The 18,197-nt window shown below is 40.4% G+C and overlaps 1 protein-coding gene across 4 annotated transcripts in view; it reads left to right on the top strand.

Annotated features, from left to right (window-relative positions):
• The window catches only part of LOC117304991, a 75,080-nt gene that overhangs the window by 11,349 nt on the left and 45,534 nt on the right, over positions 1-18,197 (top strand). For all 4 annotated transcript variants that reach the window (XM_033789663.1, XM_033789661.1, XM_033789662.1 and 1 more), the window contains exons 8-13: positions 1,960-2,086; positions 3,488-3,643; positions 5,779-5,911; positions 7,013-7,133; positions 8,200-8,317; positions 9,794-9,940. In XM_033789663.1, coding sequence (XP_033645554.1) covers positions 1,960-2,086; positions 3,488-3,643; positions 5,779-5,911; positions 7,013-7,133; positions 8,200-8,317; positions 9,794-9,940 — 802 coding nt within the window. The remainder of the gene's footprint in view (positions 1-1,959; positions 2,087-3,487; positions 3,644-5,778; positions 5,912-7,012; positions 7,134-8,199; positions 8,318-9,793; positions 9,941-18,197) is intronic.

Below are 18,197 nucleotides of genomic sequence, written 5' to 3'. Positions count from 1 at the left end.
GACGAACAGCATGCACACACACATAGTTGAAAATGTAACTTTTGCACTGTCCGTATACGGAGCGTGACGCATTGACACTCGCAATACGCAGAGTGCAATATAAACTCTGGGAGTAGCAGAGATACCAACATACACGATTTGGGCGTAGCAAATACGATTTCGAGCCGTGACTACGACGCTACGATAATACTCAATAAAACACGCCAAACAACCGCCCAATATAATTGTATTAAATCGTACAATACATGCAAACAACGAATGAACTATAAAGTGGAAATAAAAATTAAGAAAAATATCAAAATAATTGTAACAGAAAAGAAAAAACACTTTTAATTTTAGAACGCAGTGTTGAATAATAGCGGCGAATTCACTCGAATAATATACGTGTCTCGACGTAATGATTGTTGCGTGCCCTCTCCCCCGCTGTCTGGCCGGTGAGTATTTTTACGCTAGTGCATTGCTGCAAGATCGTACCCATTGATCTCTATTACACCATGGGGAATAGTGCACACGTGCGTGGGGAATGAGGTTGTGTGTGTGAGCTAACGTGTCACACAGTAACCTCATTCCTCATGTATCTACTATTATTGTGCCCGCGCTATCTGTACATGTTCTTCATCGAAGCTTGGCACAAAAAGTAAGAAATAATGGCGACAGAAAAGGAGACCTTCTGAACAAAAATACCTTCAACTGAGTGGCCTGTGAGATCTAAGCTAGACAGTTTCCATGTTTTCTTACTAGTAATGTAGCGCCGATGTCCAGACAATGCCCAAAATACGGACACGTATTTTTTGCCCAAAATCCGGACACGTTTTTTTTTTTTTTTTTTTTTTTTTTTTTTTTCTCTCTCCCAATAGCTTGTTGTTGCATTTCTGACCATTAAAACAAAAACATTTAAGTAAGGCCACCCTCTGTTATGTTTTTTTTTTTTTTGAAACAAAGTCAGAAGATGAGGGATTTCTTTTTTTTTTTTTTCCAGATTTTTTTTTCACTGGCCATTATAAACATTTGTAGCTGTTCTGGTGGTGCATACAGAGGTAATTGTTATTTCACGACAATGCCTGAAAATGAGCTAATTAGCATTGTAGAGAGTAATAGAAAGATCGGTTTAGGGAGCCCAAGCCACGCTCCCCCTTAACTTTTGGGAGATGCTACTCTTTTTTAAAGTTCAATGTTGGCATCTCTGGAGTAGGTTATAGCTTTTTATACCACCCTCCAGTTCAAGCATCTGCCTGGTTGATTAGCGCATACTGGAATAATAGGTCCGTATATTGGGCACAAATCCTAGGTGTTATAGATCAAGGCGCCTGGCACATGCTTTGGTCTGAATTGAAAGTATACAAGTATGTACTGTCAACTCTCGTTGTTACGAGGTCTGCTGGTCTAGCCTTAATATCCAAAGCTCGTAATATCAGATCGTGGTAATATCAATGCACAATGCACAATAACAAAGTGGCAGCACTTATACACAGCTAACTCTGCTGCAATACAGATAACTGCGTTGTGTTTGCATGTACGGCACAAACAAGCGCAAAATTGGGCTACTAACATAATGCAACAAAAATTATTGAGTTATTTCTTTTGAAAGTCCATTTATAAAATAATTTTAAATTTTTATTAATTATTAATCGAAAAAAATTCTGAGATTTTAACTTGTGTTCTTGTTTTAGCAAAGTTCTGATGCAAATCTTTGGTTGTAGCAGATAATAATAGAAGAAAAAAAACCGTGTCACACGAAGTTGTGTGCTTTTTTAGATACTTGATTTCGAGACCTCAAAATCTAATTCTGAGGTCTTAAAATCAAATTCAAATGTTTTAGTGAAAAATTACTCCTTTCTCGAAAACTACAACAGCTCTTCATGGTTTGTTACTAAGTAAAGTTTTATGCTAACAATTATTTTGAGTAATAACCAGCATAGATACTACAGATTAACTTGTTTGTGTTGTTTTTTTTATCAGAAAAAATACAGAATATCTTTTGATAGGAAGATTAAAAGTTTAGTGAGTAGCAAGCATCTTGCAGTGCATACGTACCCATGTGGATACCCAGCACCATCTCTAGTTCATATAGGCAGTCGGATTGTCGGTAAGTCAAGTCAACACTATTCACACTGAATTTATACTTTCAGTTTTCTAACGTTTCTTACTCAATTTTTTATACCGGTCCATTATAATAACAAAAGTAGCTTCTAGTATAAACCGCTCATGCCTGTCACTCAGTGACACTCAAGGCGCGCAAATTTTCAGTATTTTCCTGCAGAGTATGAGGGCAGTGTTTTAGTCGTCAAGACTGTTCTTGATCTCAAGGCCGATTTTTGTGGTTTTGGTCTCCCCACGCAATGGTCTCGGACGACCTGGTCTTGGTGTAGGTCCTCCCCATCTTGTCTTGGCTTAATTTTAGGCTTGAGACCAATCAAACAAACACCTTGATTAGAAGCAAAATGTCTCGTACCTGGAAAATCATTTTTCTTGACGAAATATTCCAGGAATGCGTGCGACGTTCCATTTATGGCGGTATTCCTCCGTTTCTTCAAAGATTGCACTCAACACACTGCGTGTAAATTACTGCATACATAGGCCAACACAGTGCTTTACAATGCATGCATTCATGTTGGATGGAAACCCTGTGACCGTTTGTAACTAGACTTGTGTGTGTACTGTGTACATGGTTGGTTGGTAGGGCACCATCCTATTTTGCAAAGGGCACTTCCATTGGAAAATGTAAGTGTCAATGTTCATTTTGAAGAGCACCAAGGCCATTACCATTGGCAATTGAGGTCTTGGCCTCCCTGGCCTGCGTGTAATTTAAAGCTTGTTAATCAACGCTTTGTTTCAATGTTGATGCAAAAGTGACAAATAGAATCCTAATACAAATGATGTGTTTTTGATCATTGAGCCGTTGAATATTGCCAAATATTCATCTTCAAACCTGAGAGAAAGAACTTAATAGGATTTTCCTGTTTTTAACTCCTCGTCAAAATCCTACTGAGCTATCTAGTCAATTTTTCTTTGTTCAACCCCAAATCATTTTCCAAATTTACCCAGTTTCCATCGTGGTTTATATTGTTTAGATTTACTGCTGTAACACTTCTCAGATTCAGGGGCATAAAAACTGATATGTTTTTACATAACATTCCTAACAACATTACTTGAAGTGAACTGATTTTGAAAATATTAATTTTGGTTTTTACCCATACACCGATGTGTGTTAGCACTGTGTACTCAGTACTTTCCTGAGTCCGGTTCCGAGCTGTGATTCTCAAAACTTCCCGAGTTTTGATTCTCAAAATGTTTTATACCATCAATAGAGGCTTTACTTTTAACCAAGTAAGTTTTTATTACTGAGAATACAGTGCTGACACACATCGGTGTACAGTGTATGTGGGTTAAAAAAAACAAAATGAATATTCTTTATCCCTATTGCAAATTTAACATCTATTAAGTTGTTATTATTAGTTTTATTATTTGATGTTTAATTTGTTGACAGCTGAGTGCATGAACCCATTACATGGGAGTTATATGTGTGCAGGGATTGTTGCTGAGTTACCGCTGTGTTTCAACAAAGGTCGTTATCTTGTCTTCTTTGATGATGGCTGTGTGCAGTATATGTCACTCAAGAAAGTTCATTTAGTCTATGAAGTCAGTAAGTATGTTTCCTACATGTCATTCAAGAAAGTTCATTTAGTCTATGAAGTCAGTAAGTATGTTTCCTACATGTCACTCAAGAAAGTTCATTTAGTCTATGAAGTCAGTAAGTATGTTTCCTACATGTCACTCAAGAAAGTTCATTTAGTCTATGAAGTCAGTAAGTATGTTTCCTACATGTCACTCAAGAAAGTTCATTTAGTCTATGAAGTCAGTAAGTATGTTTCCTACATGTCACTCAAGAAAGTTCATTTAGTCTATGAAGTCAGTAAGTATGTTTCCTACATGTCACTCAAGAAAGTTCATTTAGTCTATGAAGTCAGTAAGTATGTTTCCTACATGTATATTAGAATAGTATGCCTACATGTTTGTAGTTCTGTTCAACATATTTCTTAAGTTTGTTTTCCTTTTACTATAATCTTATTTGCAATTAAATGTACATGTATTGTTGTTGTTATTGATGAAATGGCCGAATAAATAATACTAATAATAATAATAGAAGAGGTAGTGGTTAAAAAGCAGGACAGTTCTTTTCAGAATTGAGAAGTCTCCCGATTCGCAAAAATCTACTCTGCGGTAGTAGAATATAAAGCAAGACAGTTTTCTTAGAACAAACTCTACCTGGCAAGTAGACACACATGGTGTTACCGCAAACTAAAATAAGAGTAGAGCCATAAGGTTTTATCGCGATTCAGAAACGCAATGCTTTGTGGGAAGGAATATGGGGCGGTTTCTATGCAGCTTCTACGACTCGCGCACGCAACGCCTATTCCTTTGTGTGGGTTCAACAGAGCCCTCTCTTGATATTTTGCTATTCACGATAAACCTTATTATGCAGCACACAATGCTGTTAAGTTTCCTCTCCAAGGTACGAGCCAATTTTCCTTGACCAATTACAACTGTCTTCAGTGAATAGACACTGATGCCTCGGCGATAACCATAAACTGTTTTTGCTTTACGATCGCACTTTCAGCTGTGATACCATTGCGCAACCAAACGGCCTACGCTTGCAGGCGCATGGAATAGTACAGAAATGGCATGCAATAGTACAGAAAGGGGGGAACGAAAATGCTAAATACTACTAAAATGCAGACATTTTTTATTATTTGTTTTTTATAAGAGCAGTTGTGTACAATAGCCAAGTAGGCCATTAAACTGGTACACTTCTGCGTCTTGAACACTCAGCGGGGGGTGGATATGTGCGCATTGGAAGTCATTATTTATTGTTATTATTATCATCACACTGCTTAATGACATGGCCATAACATGTTATGAATAACTAATGATGCATGACCTCCAATCCTCCAATCAAATTACAAGAATCTATTTGGGTTATGTCAACCAAAATATTGAGCAACTCTACTCATGATTGAACTGAGGGTTTATCCATTCTACTAACTGGGTTATATACAAGTAGGCTAAGATTGATCCATATAGTTGTATATAAGAACTAGACGGCACACTGGTGATGCTGCTTGCACAAATGCAACAGGATGGCAAGGAGACACGAGCGCCATTTTGTAAGAACACTGTACGTGCGTTGAATATGAAGTACAAGGTTGTGTTTGTGTTTTGTTAACGCTATGCGATGCAGTTTTGTCAACTTACAAAATGGCCGCACACCGGGCGCCCTCTAGATCTTATTGTAATGTAACTCCCGATTTTTTAGCCAAAAGGGCAATAAAAAGTTTTGTTTTTTTATGCCTTATGGGAATGCTCCATTAACCATGTTAACGAATCAGGCTAAAAAATGCACATCCTTTTCATCTGGCAACTTACACCTATTATCTCCATATTATTTCTTTTGCAAACATTAGACTGTTAACTGACCAGGTCAAAGTAATTGCTCATCCATTAAGTTTAATGACCCAAGTAATTCAATGTAAACACACTCGCTCACTGAAAAGGATGAATACTTTTTGAGTTTTTGCTTTTTTGTAAAGCCTGGTTCATCATATTTCCGAATGCGAAGCAAATTTGGGTGATGCAACAATCGGTACGCGCTCAACTTCCTTTTGTGATGCAATGAAATTCGCTTCGCACGAAGGATTCGCAAGAAGTATGAACCAGGCTTTATGCGTATTCACTACACTAAGGCAGTGGCTGATGGCTGATATTGATGTTTGCATGTAGGTTATAATGTATGGGAAGATGTGCCAGAGCGCTACACAGAGTTCATTAAGGAGTATTTAGAAAAGTATCCAGAGAGGCCGATGGTAAGATTGCATCGAGGTCAGTGTATCAAGACAGAAGCCAAAGGTGTATGGTAAGTCATGTTAAACTCCTCATATGGAAATAAACCACTTGTCTCTCATAATGTCAATTTTTGTTGGACTTGCTATGGATTAAATTTTCATATGACAACCAAAAAGTCTGAAAATAATTCATGCATGGGTGAGCACTGCTCACTGAAGAATAAGAAGCCGACATCTTGGATTGAATTTGGTAAGCTTCGAAGGACTTACATGTACCTCTCACAAATTGTATGGCTACTTCCTGCGCAACCTTATTTTCATACCCTTTACAATACTGAGCAGTGCTCACCCAATCATTAATTATTTTCTAACTTTTTTGTGTCATATAAAAGCTGAGCCAATACAGAATCATATATTTTTTATTCGACGGCCATTTCAAAAGTGTGTATTTTTCACAGACACCCTGTATAGTATGTCACAGTTGGTGCGCCTATCTAGTAAAACCAAGACATATCTTGTGACGCGCTATAAACCAATCACAGCACAGAACCTATACGTATGAGGTGTTATAAAACCAATTGTTTGACTCCCATACAAAGGTGCCGACCATATGTTCCACTGTTCGAATTCCCTGAGGCAAATTTATGTGATTTTTTAATCACTGCTCACTAGTTACAACACACTGTCTGTTTTTTTGTTCACAAAAAAATTCTTAAAGGAAGTGGACACTATTGGTAATTACTCAGAATAATTGTTAGCTTAAAACCTTACTTGGTAACGAGTAATGGGGAGCTGTTGATAGTATAACACATTTTGAGAAACGGCTCCCTCTGAAGTAATGTAGTTTTCAAGAAAGGGTAACTTTCCACAAATTTGTTTTTGAGACTTTAGAGTTAGATTTTGAGGTCTCGAAATCAATCATCTGAAAGCACACAACATCGTGTGACAAGGGTGTTTTTTCTTTCATTATTATCTCGCAACTCTGCTGACAAATTGAGCTCAAATTTTCACAGGTTTGTTCATGCATATGTTAAGATACACCAAGTGAAAAGACTGGTCTTTGACAATTACCAAAAGTGTCCATTGTCTTTAAAGGAAAAGGAGCACTTCCAAACAATTAATTTTGAGCGATTGTGATGGTTGAATAATCCAACTGTCTAATGTGTGTATAGGTGGCGTGCTAAGGTACAGGAGGTAGATGGATCTCTGGTTAATATGCATTTTCCAAGCTCTGATCGCCTTGAATGGATATATAGAGGCTCACCAAGAATGGAACCTCTCCATAGAGAACTGGTAAGTTATCCCAGATCCAACCTACTCCCCATCGGTGTACGATCTCCTTTTCTAGAATGCCTTGCTCGATCGTAATCCCTTGGAAGTGTGACTTGAAAGTATCAAAATATGGATATTTAAACTAGTTCTGTCGTTGAACAATTCTGTGCTAGAGACTACATGTACGTAAAATGCGCTGTCAAAAGACACATCAATATGTCTATCTGTGTATGCAGCAGTTTAGGGTGACCACATAAAATCATTTGAAATGTTCTTCAGGAAATACGTGCAGTTTTACACGAGCGTACAAAGTGCCCGACAAGCGCCTAACAAGTGCTAGAAAGTTTTTACATGCATGCACGCAAAGCAGTCATTCTGGTCAGCCAGTGGTTTTGAGTGTTTCCCTCTTGGGGTTTAGTGATGAGAGTTTGGTATGTCTAAAGCGGGCCTCAGGTCGACCCACGATTTTCTAGGGCCCGCAACAAACCGTCAGCAACGCGCAGACAAAATATACAACTGAGAAATCGTGCGCCTGCGATTGGTTCCCGACCCTCGGGATCACATCGATAATTTGAAATTGGTTTACTCTTGCGACTGTTAATTTTTTCGAGCGGCGACTGTTTCAGATTGTCATAAAAGCATCGCAGTTACACTCAGGTCATAAATAATTGCCGACTGAAAAGTTCCCGATGGTCTTAGCTCAGGCGCAGTGTGATCCTGCAAAGTCAGTCACCAACTGTTTTTTTTTCTTTTCGCAAGGTCGACCTGAGGGCGGCTTAATGTCACATGGGTGCCTGTCTGATTTAACCTTGCGATACCCCACCGCTGTTAAATACTACCTGCTTGCCATTGGTTGCTGCAGTGTACAGTACATTGGGAAAACATGTATACTTCAATTGCAATGACCTATGAGATTCCACCATGCATGTTTTAGACTTGTCCATTCATATGTACTGAAGCACTGATGCCCCACTTCTTTTAGCTTAAAAAGAAACTTTTTAAGCAGTATTTTCTGCTTAACAGTGTGATGAAATTTGGCCGAGATGAGAAGATAGGCTGACTATTTGACTTGTTTTGAATGTTATAGGAGACGGCTAAATACTTGAGGGAGTCAGGGCGTCTAATTGCTGGTAGCAGTGTGTCTAAGAAACGAGGAGGTCCATGCGTAGAGTACCAGAGGGTCAATTCAGACTTCTTAGTCTCAGGTAAGCACAGATTCTAATTGCTGGTAGCAGTGTGTCTAAGAAACGAGGAGGTCCATGCGTAGAGTACCAGAGGGTCAATTCAAACTTCTTAGTCTCAGGTAAGCACAGATTCTTATTGCTGGTAGTAGTGTGTCTAAGAAATGAGGAGGTCCATGCATAGAGTACCAGAGGGTCAATCCAGACTTCTTAGTCTCAGGTAAGCACAGATTTCATTTCAGGATATTAGTCGGGAGTGTCGTGGCCGAGCGGTTAAGAGCACCGAATTCAAACTCTGGTGTTTCTGATCAGCAGAGTGTGGGTTCGATTCCCCAGCCGTGACACTTGTGTCCTTAAGCAAGACACATAACCATTGCTTCGTCCTTCGGATGGGACGTAAAGCTGTTGGTCCCATGTGTTGTGTAAAACGCATGTAAAAGAACCCAGTGCACTTTTCGAAAAGAGAAGGGGTTCGCCCCGGTGTTCCTGGCTGGATTGGCAGCATATTGCGCCACAGCACCTTGTAAACCATTACATGGCGCTTAAGGATTAGCCTAAGGTCTTATATCTCAAAAATTCACCCCACTCCTTGCAGTAATAATACCTGGCGCTTTGTATCCTTTGGCAAAAGGCGCGTTATAAATACGGTTATTATTAGTCTTTTGTGACCGGGCTAGCTTCAAGGTTCCTTAAAGCTGATTTGCAATCAGTATTTAAAGAACCTTACAGTGTATGTGCTACATTGTATGTATATAAGAAAGGGTTCATTACCGTTATTTTATATTGTTTGTGTACATATTTCTGTTTTGCAGTAGGTCAACCAGCCACTCTGCACCCCACTCTGAGTGGATTGGTCTATTGTACAGCGAAAGCCCTCTGAAAATGCCCTTAATGAAAATGATGTCCAGTTACACTAATGGCAATGTCGCTTTATTTCACTAATACGTTATGTTTCCTTACTACTCTATCTACACAAAAGCAACTCATAATTACTAAACTATACTACATGTATACTACAAAGGCATTATAAGCGCTCTATAAAGCGCTCTTTTAAAACACAAAAATGTATCACAGTGCTTAACACACAAAGAAAAATATCAAAAACAAAAACGAAACCTACAACAAGTTCAAGAGTGTACATTTGGTTTGCGGTAACACCATGTGTGTATCTACTTGCCGGGTAGAGTTGTTCTTAGGGAACTGTCTTGCTTTATTCTACTGCCGTGGAGTAGATAATCAGAGGTTCGGGAGACTTCTCAATTCTGAAAAGAACTGTCCTGCTTGTTAATTATTACCAGTGCGGATGGTATAGAAAATACACTGGACTACTACTTTAGCTTATAGGATCGTAATTAACTGTACTGCTGCGGAGTCATATAAATAGGTTTTGAGAGCTTTTCTGAAGGGTGTTAATGAAGATGAATGGCGTATAATGTAGGGAAATCGTTTCTATAAAACAAAGGAATAACTAAAGGGGTAAACGTTTTTTTTATTTTCCAGAAAAAGAAATTCTTGCCATGCTTGAGGGGAAGATCACTGTCCCTAAAGGAATCATAGCTCAAAAGCTTCATCAATCCAAAGTCGCTGTTCCAACCAGGACAATAGACAGAATGCCTGTTGTACAATGGGCCATTGCTTCAATCAGGGGTAAGTCATTATTTCTTATAAGTTTGGACATCATTTCTACTTCACATTTCTATAATATGTCTGTGGTGAATGAGAGTTAGTTATAAAATCCCAAGTCACGCCAGTGTTGCCATATCAGGAGGTGAATTTTTCCAGGGGCATTTCGGCAAGTAGGAAGGGCATCGTTGGCCCTGGCTGCTGTGCATGTCTGCTGTGAACTTTGAGGCTGGACATAACGGGTACCAAGAACCCGATCAAAATTGATGTTGGGTACACGAAAGAAAATGACACGTAAATGCACAGCCCTACATGAGTGGGATATAAGCCTGTGACCTTTGTATTGCTAGAGCTGATTAGACCGCCGAGTTAGCCCGATGGCTAGAGGCTGTTACAGTAATAGATTTAAGCCTGTGACCTTTGTATTGCTAGAGCTGATTCGACCGCCGAGTTAGCCCGATGGCTAGAGGCTGTTACAGTAATAGATTTAAGCCTGTGACCTTTGTATTGCTAGAGCTGATTAGACCGCCGAGTTAGCCCGATGGCTAGAGGCTGTTACAGTAATAGATTTAAGCCTGTGACCTTTGTATTGCTAGAGCTGATTAGACCGCCGAGTTAGACCTTTGTATTGCTAGAGCTGATTAGACCGCCGAGTTAGCCCGATGGCTAGAGGCTGTTACAGAAATAGATTTAAGCCTGTGACCTTTGTATTGCTAGAGCTGATTAGACCGCCGAGTTAGCCCGATGGCTAGAGGCTGTTACAGTAATAGATTTAAGCCTGTGACCTTTGTATTGCTAGAGCTGATTAGACCGCCGAGTTAGACCTTTGTATTGCTAGAGCTGATTAGACCGCCGAGTTAGCCCGATGGCTAGAGGCTGTTACAGTAATAGATTTAAGCCTGTGACCTTTGTATTGCTAGAGCTGATTAGACCGCCGAGTTAGCCTGATGGCTAGAGGCTGTTACAGTAATAGATTTAAGCCTGTGACCTTTGTATTGCTAGAGCTGATTAGACCACCGAGTTAGCCCGATGGCTAGAGGCTGTTACAGTAATAGATTTAAGCCTGTGACCTTTGTATTGCTAGAGCTGATTAGACCACCGAGTTAGCCCGATGGCTAGAGGCTGTTACAGTAATAGATTTAAGCCTGTGACCTTTGTATTGCTAGAGCTGATTAGACCGCCGAGTTAGCTCGATGGCTAGAGGCTGTTACAGTAATAGATTTAAGCCTGTGACCTTTGTATTGCTAGAGCTGATTAGACCACCGAGTTAGCCCGATGGCTAGAGGCTGTTACAGTAATAGATTTAAGCCTGTGACCTTTGTATTGCTAGAGCTGATTAGACCGCCGAGTTAGCTCGATGGCTAGAGGCTGTTACAGTAATAGATTTAAGCCTGTGACCTTTGTATTGCTAGAGCTGATTAGACCGCCGAGTTAGCCCGATGGCTAGAGGCTGTTACAGTAATAGATTTAAGCCTGTGACCTTTGTATTGCTAGAGCTGATTAGACCGCCGAGTTAGCCCGATGGCTAGAGGCTGTTACAGTAATAGATTTAATCCTGTGACCTTTGTATTGCTAGAGCTGATTAGACCGCCGAGTTAGACCTTTGTATTGCTAGAGCTGATTAGACCGCCGAGTTAGCCCGATGGCTAGAGGCTGTTACAGTAATAGATTTAAGCCTGTGACCTTTGTATTGCTAGAGCTGATTAGACCACCGAGTTAGCCCGATGGCTAGAGGCTGTTACAGTAATAGATTTAAGCCTGTGACCTTTGTATTGCTAGAGCTGATTAGACCGCCGAGTTAGCTCGATGGCTAGAGGCTGTTACAGTAATAGATTTAAGCCTGTGACCTTTGTATTGCTAGAGCTGATTAGACCACCGAGTTAGCCCGATGGCTAGAGGCTGTTACAGTAATAGATTTAAGCCTGTGACCTTTGTATTGCTAGAGCTGATTAGACCGCCGAGTTAGCTCGATGGCTAGAGGCTGTTACAGTAATAGATTTAAGCCTGTGACCTTTGTATTGCTAGAGCTGATTAGACCGCCGAGTTAGCCCGATGGCTAGAGGCTGTTACAGTAATAGATTTAAGCCTGTGACCTTTGTATTGCTAGAGCTGATTAGACCGCCGAGTTAGCCCGATGGCTAGAGGCTGTTACAGTAATAGATTTAATCCTGTGACCTTTGTATTGCTAGAGCTGATTAGACCGCCGAGTTAGACCTTTGTATTGCTAGAGCTGATTAGACCGCCGAGTTAGCCCGATGGCTAGAGGCTGTTACAGTAATAGATTTAAGCCTGTGACCTTTGTATTGCTAGAGCTGATTAGACCGCCGAGTTAGCCCGATGGCTAGAGGCTGTTACAGTAATAGATTTAAGCCTGTGACCTTTGTATTGCTAGAGCTGATTAGACCGCCGAGTTAGACCTTTGTATTGCTAGAGCTGATTAGACCGCCGAGTTAGCCCGATGGCTAGAGGCTGTTACAGAAATAGATTTAAGCCTGTGACCTTTGTATTGCTAGAGCTGATTAGACCGCCGAGTTAGCCCGATGGCTAGAGGCTGTTACAGTAATAGATTTAAGCCTGTGACCTTTGTATTGCTAGAGCTGATTAGACCGCCGAGTTAGCCCGATGGCTAGAGGCTGTTACAGTAATAGATTTAAGCCTGTGACCTTTGTATTGCTAGAGCTGATTAGACCGCCGAGTTAGCCCGATGGCTATTGGCTGTTACAGTAATAGATTTAAGCCTGGACCTTTGTATTGCTAGAGCTGATTAGACCGCCGAGTTAGACCTTTGTATTGCTAGAGCTGATTAGACCGCCGAGTTAGCCCAATGGCTAGAGGCTGTTACAGTAATAGATTTAAGCCTGTGACCTTTGTATTGCTAGAGCTGATTAGACCGCCGAGTTAGCCCGATGGCTAGAGGCTGTTACAGTAATAGATTTAAGCCTGTGACCTTTGTATTGCTAGAGCTGATTAGACCGCCGAGTTAGACCTTTGTATTGCTAGAGCTGATTAGACCGCCGAGTTAGCCCGATGGCTAGAGGCTGTTACAGTAATAGATTTAAGCCTGTGACCTTTGTATTGCTAGAGCTGATTAGACCACCGAGTTAGCCCGATGGCTAGAGGCTGTTACAGTAATAGATTTAAGCCTGTGACCTTTTTATTGCTAGAGCTGATTAGACCGCCGAGTTGGACCTTTGTATTGCTAGAGCTGATTAGACCGCCGAGTTAGCCCGATGGCTAGAGGCTGTTACAGTAATAGATTTAAGCCTGTGACCTTTGTATTGCTAGAGCTGATTAGACCGCCGAGTTAGCCCGATGGCTAGAGGCTGTTACAGTAATAGATTTAAGCCTGTGACCTTTGTATTGCTAGAGCTGATTAGACCGCCGAGTTAGCCCGATGGCTAGAGGCTGTTACAGTAATAGATTTAAGCCTGTGACCTTTGTATTGCTAGAGCTGATTAGACCGCCGAGTTAGCCCGATGGCTAGAGGCTGTTACAGTTTAAGCCTGTGACCTTTTTATTGCTAGAGCTGATTAGACCGCCGAGTTAGACCTTTGTATTGCTAGAGCTGATTAGACCGCCGAGTTAGCCCGATGGCTAGAGGCTGTTACAGTAATAGATTTAAGCCTGTGACCTTTGTATTGCTAGAGCTGATTAGACCGCCGAGTTAGCCCGATGGCTAGAGGCTGTTACAGTTTAAGCCTGTGACCTTTGTATTGCTAGAGCTGATTAGACCGCCGAGTTAGCCCGATGGCTAGAGGCTGTTACAGTAATAGATGTTATTTTTACATCGTGGATCGATTACATCTGTTAGAAAAATATTAACTGCTTAGAGTGCTATGGTTAAAACTACGACTCCTGAGGTGATCCCTGGTATACAAATATTGAGTGGCTCAGAGTGGAATGGGAGGAATATTAGCGCAAGGTAAAATTTGGAGAGTGAAATGGAACAGTCCAAATTTTACAGTGCAATACAGAGATGCCAAGTAGTACGATTTTGTCGTATTTTGTACAATAAAAATAGTAAAATACGATAATACGACCACCCATGGTGAAATACGATATTGTGAAAATTAATACTAACGTTTTTTCCTCTTTTTTTGACAACCAAACTATCTGAATAAAACTTGCCTTTTCATCCACAAAATGTAAAATATTGTATTTACCGTTATTCAGGAAATAAAAACGAATTATTCAACCTTCAAATTTGAGTGCTTGTCGTTTATTTTGACTAACTGGAGCCGAAAGTCCAGCCGTGAAACTATAACAACGAATAATACACACATGCGTCCGTGCTTCATGCTGTGTGCAGTATTTGCCAAGTAGACTTGATTCAAGTCCTGCGAGGTCACTGTCCAATGTTGGTTGGTGGATGCAGCGTTAGGCAATGGAAAAAGGGCTTTGCACAGGACTTGATTAGGACTTGAGTCAAGTCTACTTGCCAAGGGTGGTTTCCAGACACGCTGATTGCATCATTACGGTTGAGATAACATGATACCAGTTATACATTTGACTGTCGCGTACCCAGTCTTGTCACCGTTAAGTACAATGAAAAAGTGAATCGCCAGACAAAGACCATTCCCTGTGTAGTGTGTGTTTGTTACGGCGTGTCTAGCTCGATGTTTGCACGAGTGAGAGTTTAGCGTGGGCAGGATCTTAATGAGTTTTTTTTAAGAATAGGCCTATAGATTCGCAATGGCATCTTCCAAGATCAGGAAACAGTCTTTTAAGAAGGAATACTCTGTGAAGTGGCCATTTATTTTACCTTCAATTAAGGATACTTTTACGGCAAGATGCCAGATTTGCTCTTGTGACATATCCATAGCACATGGTGGAGCAACCGATATTGTCCTGCACATAAGCAGAAAGAAACACCGGGAAGCTGCCGAGGCCGTCCGGTCCACCGCTAATATCACCTCAATGATGAGGCAGCGTACAGATTACTCTGTTACACGAGCAGAAACTTTGATGACCAACTTCTTCATCGAACATAACATCGCATTTGCAGCTGCGGATCATCTGACTGATCTGGTCAAAGTAATGTTTCCCGACAGTAACATTGCCTCAAAGTTTGCTTCTCGGCGCACCAAAACTTCTGCTATCGCCCGAACTCTTGGCCAAGAGGCGAAAGGTATGTTGTATTGTTTAAAAAGCTATTTAGATAACCTTAAGTTATATCTTATTTATTTATTTATTTTATTTAAATGTCTGAATGTATTTAAGCTCTAAATCAAAGGAAAAAAACCTTAATGCTCAATAAATTGAGTAGGCACTTAAAACCAGTCATAAACATTTACTTAATAAAATTATTGCAGACTCATTTTTAGGAACAACTTGTTGATTTACTGACTTATGAATTTCAGGTTTTTTGATGCTCGTTTTCTTTTTCAACAGCAAATATTGTCAAGAAGATCAGAGAAATTCCTTTCTCTATTTCTACTGATGGGAGCAGTGATAGGGGTGCCGATGAGCAGCTTTATCCAGTTATCGTTCGATATTTTGACAATGAAGTACAGCGTGTTGTTAGCGTTCTTCTAGAGATAGCAACATCTAAAGAAAGATCCACTGGCAAAAATATATTCCTCATGCTTGACAAAGTTCTCAAGGAAAATAACATCTCATGGAACAAGGTGTTGTGCTTCTCGGCAGACAACGCTGCTGTAATGACGGGTTCTATTAGTGGTACAGCTGCTTTCATCAGAAAAGCCAATCCAAATGCATACATCATGGGATGCCTCTGCCATCGGCTGCACCTAGCTGCTGAGAAAGGAGCAAAGCAGCTTACCTTTTCTCCTGAAGATCTGCTGATCCCAATATACTACTACCTTGAGAAATCGAGTAAGCGTCATAAGGAATTCAAACAGATTCAAATCATGTGCAGTGTAGAAACGCACACCATTCTGAAACACATATGCACAAGGTGGTTATCAATGGAGAGGGCACTGGGCAGATTATTGGAGCAGTGGGTTCCATTGCAAGTGTCTTTCAAGGGGGAAGCAGAATTAGGAACAAAGAAAAGGAAAGGTAGTGAGTCATGTGGCCCTAGTCAGGCAAAGAGACTGAAAGTGACCAAAAGCTCAGCCAAAAATCCTTCCAGAAGTCTGACCAGCAATACTACAAGCAGCTCAATTAAGAAATCCTCAACTTCAGTGACACATAGCTCAGCCAAAAATCCTTCCAGAAGTCTGACCAGCAATACTACAAGCAGCTCAATTAAGAAATCCTCAATTTCAGCGACACATAGCTCAGCCAAAACTACTTCCAGAAGTCTGACCAGCAATACTTCAAGCAGCTCAATGAAGAAATCCTCAACTTCAGTGACACATAGCTCAGCCAAAACTACTTCCAGAAGTCTGACCAGCAACACTGCAAGCAGCTCAATGAAGAAATCCGCAACTTCAGCGACACATAGCTCAGCCAAAACTACTTCCAGAAGTCTGACCAGCAATACTGCAAGCAGCTCAATGAAGAAATCATCAACTTCAGCGACACATACATGTAGCTCAGCCAAAACTACTTGCAGTAATAAAAGTAATAAGGAAGCAGTGCAAACTATAAGCAAAGCTGGTGAGATATATGCCAAACTGAATAACAAGTACAAAATGTACTGCATCTTTCTCCTGAACACTATTCTGATGTTCAATAGACTTAATGTAGAATTGCAAGAGGAGGCCCCTAAAATACATCTTGTGCATGAGAAATTGCAAAACTTTCTACGAGATGTCATGGTTCGCTTTGTGAAGCCTTGTGTACTAGCAAGTGCCATTAGTCTTGAGCAATGTGAATACAAAGTTGTTGATAACCAGAAATTAGATGATGAACTAATTCTTGGACAGTCAGTGAGGGAGTTTCTGGCATCAGGACAACTTTCTTCAATAGAAGTGGCAGAATTCTTCACTTCCGTGAGAAATTATTATGTGACCGTCTGCAATTATGTGATTCAGACATTTCCCTTGAAGGATGAAGTCCTTCTTAATGCATGTGTGGCAGATCCAAGTAGGAGATTGTCCACGAAGTTTAGCTCAGTAGCCTACTTTGTAAAGAGGTTTCACTATATGGAAGACAAGATGGATGCACTGGGAGAAGAGTTTGGTCAGTTTCAGGTAGATCCACTTGAATCTCTAGTGCTAGACCAAAGAGTTGATACAGTGTGGATGGAGATATCTGGTATCACAGACAAAACAACTGGCAAGGAGAAATACTTGTACCTCTCCAAGATCATGGTAATGATCCTGTCTCTTGCACACAGCAATGCCGAGGATGAACGTCTTTTCAGCCTTGTGAGAAAAAACGCAACAGACTTCAGACCCAACTTATCCACACAGACTCTCTCCGACTTTCTTACTCAAAAAATGTACAGCCAAGCAAAAAAAGTAGTTTGTCATAAAATGACCCTGGACGACCAACTTTTGGTAAAATGCAAGCAGGCAGCCAGAACCTACAATAGGCAATAGACAACAAACTTTTGTTGCACCAGATATGAACAATGTGATTAAAAGACTGTATAATGTAGGGCTTTTTTTTAACTTGAATGTGACCTTAATCAGATGAAAGTTTTGTGCGGGATGGATTTTTGGCGTTGATATTGGCGTAAGTCTTTTTCTTTTTTTTATGTAATTGCCGTTTTCAAAAAATACTATTTTTGTCTTGAAAATACTATTTTTTGTTCTTTGGAGTACTATTTTTTGGAGACAGAGGTTGGCATCTCTGGCAATAATATTCCTTCCATTCCACGAATTAAAGCCACTCAATATTTGTTTTATTTAACTGACATATAGATCCTTGTCATTTGATGTATTTTAAAAGTATAACATGAAAAATCACACAAATTACTGACAACCAAAAATCATATAGCGCCGCATAGAGGCAACAATGCACAAATCGGATCACAACCTTTTGCACAGGTGCTCCTTTGTTTTAGCAGCGGTGCGGCGGCGCTGTACTGCTCAAAAACATTGGGAACATGGATGATCCTAACTGTTGAATGGGAAGCGCTATTCCCCATGGGCGAATAGGTCTTTTTGATCGCCGGTGTGGATGGGAGTAGTAGTGAATGTCACGTGAAGTACATGTAAGTTCAACCAATCAAATGACAAGGATCTGTATGTCAGTTATATAGTGCATTCTATTTTCCCAAAGAGCAGTCGAGGGAAAATGGAACGGTTCTGGGATCACAGAAGGAGTCTGAGTTTTAACAAAAGTGAAAAATGTTGAGAAATAACACAGTGGAACATGTTGTTTTTTGGCTTTTTAAAATTTTTATCTGTGCACCAAAGGGTTAATT

Source organism: Asterias rubens, chromosome 22 (genome assembly GCF_902459465.1).
Source record: "Asterias rubens chromosome 22, eAstRub1.3, whole genome shotgun sequence".
Classification (NCBI taxonomy): Eukaryota; Metazoa; Echinodermata; class Asteroidea; order Forcipulatida; family Asteriidae; genus Asterias; species Asterias rubens.
Note: the sequence above shows the minus strand (reverse complement) of the source record. Positions and strands in the feature narration are given on the sequence as shown.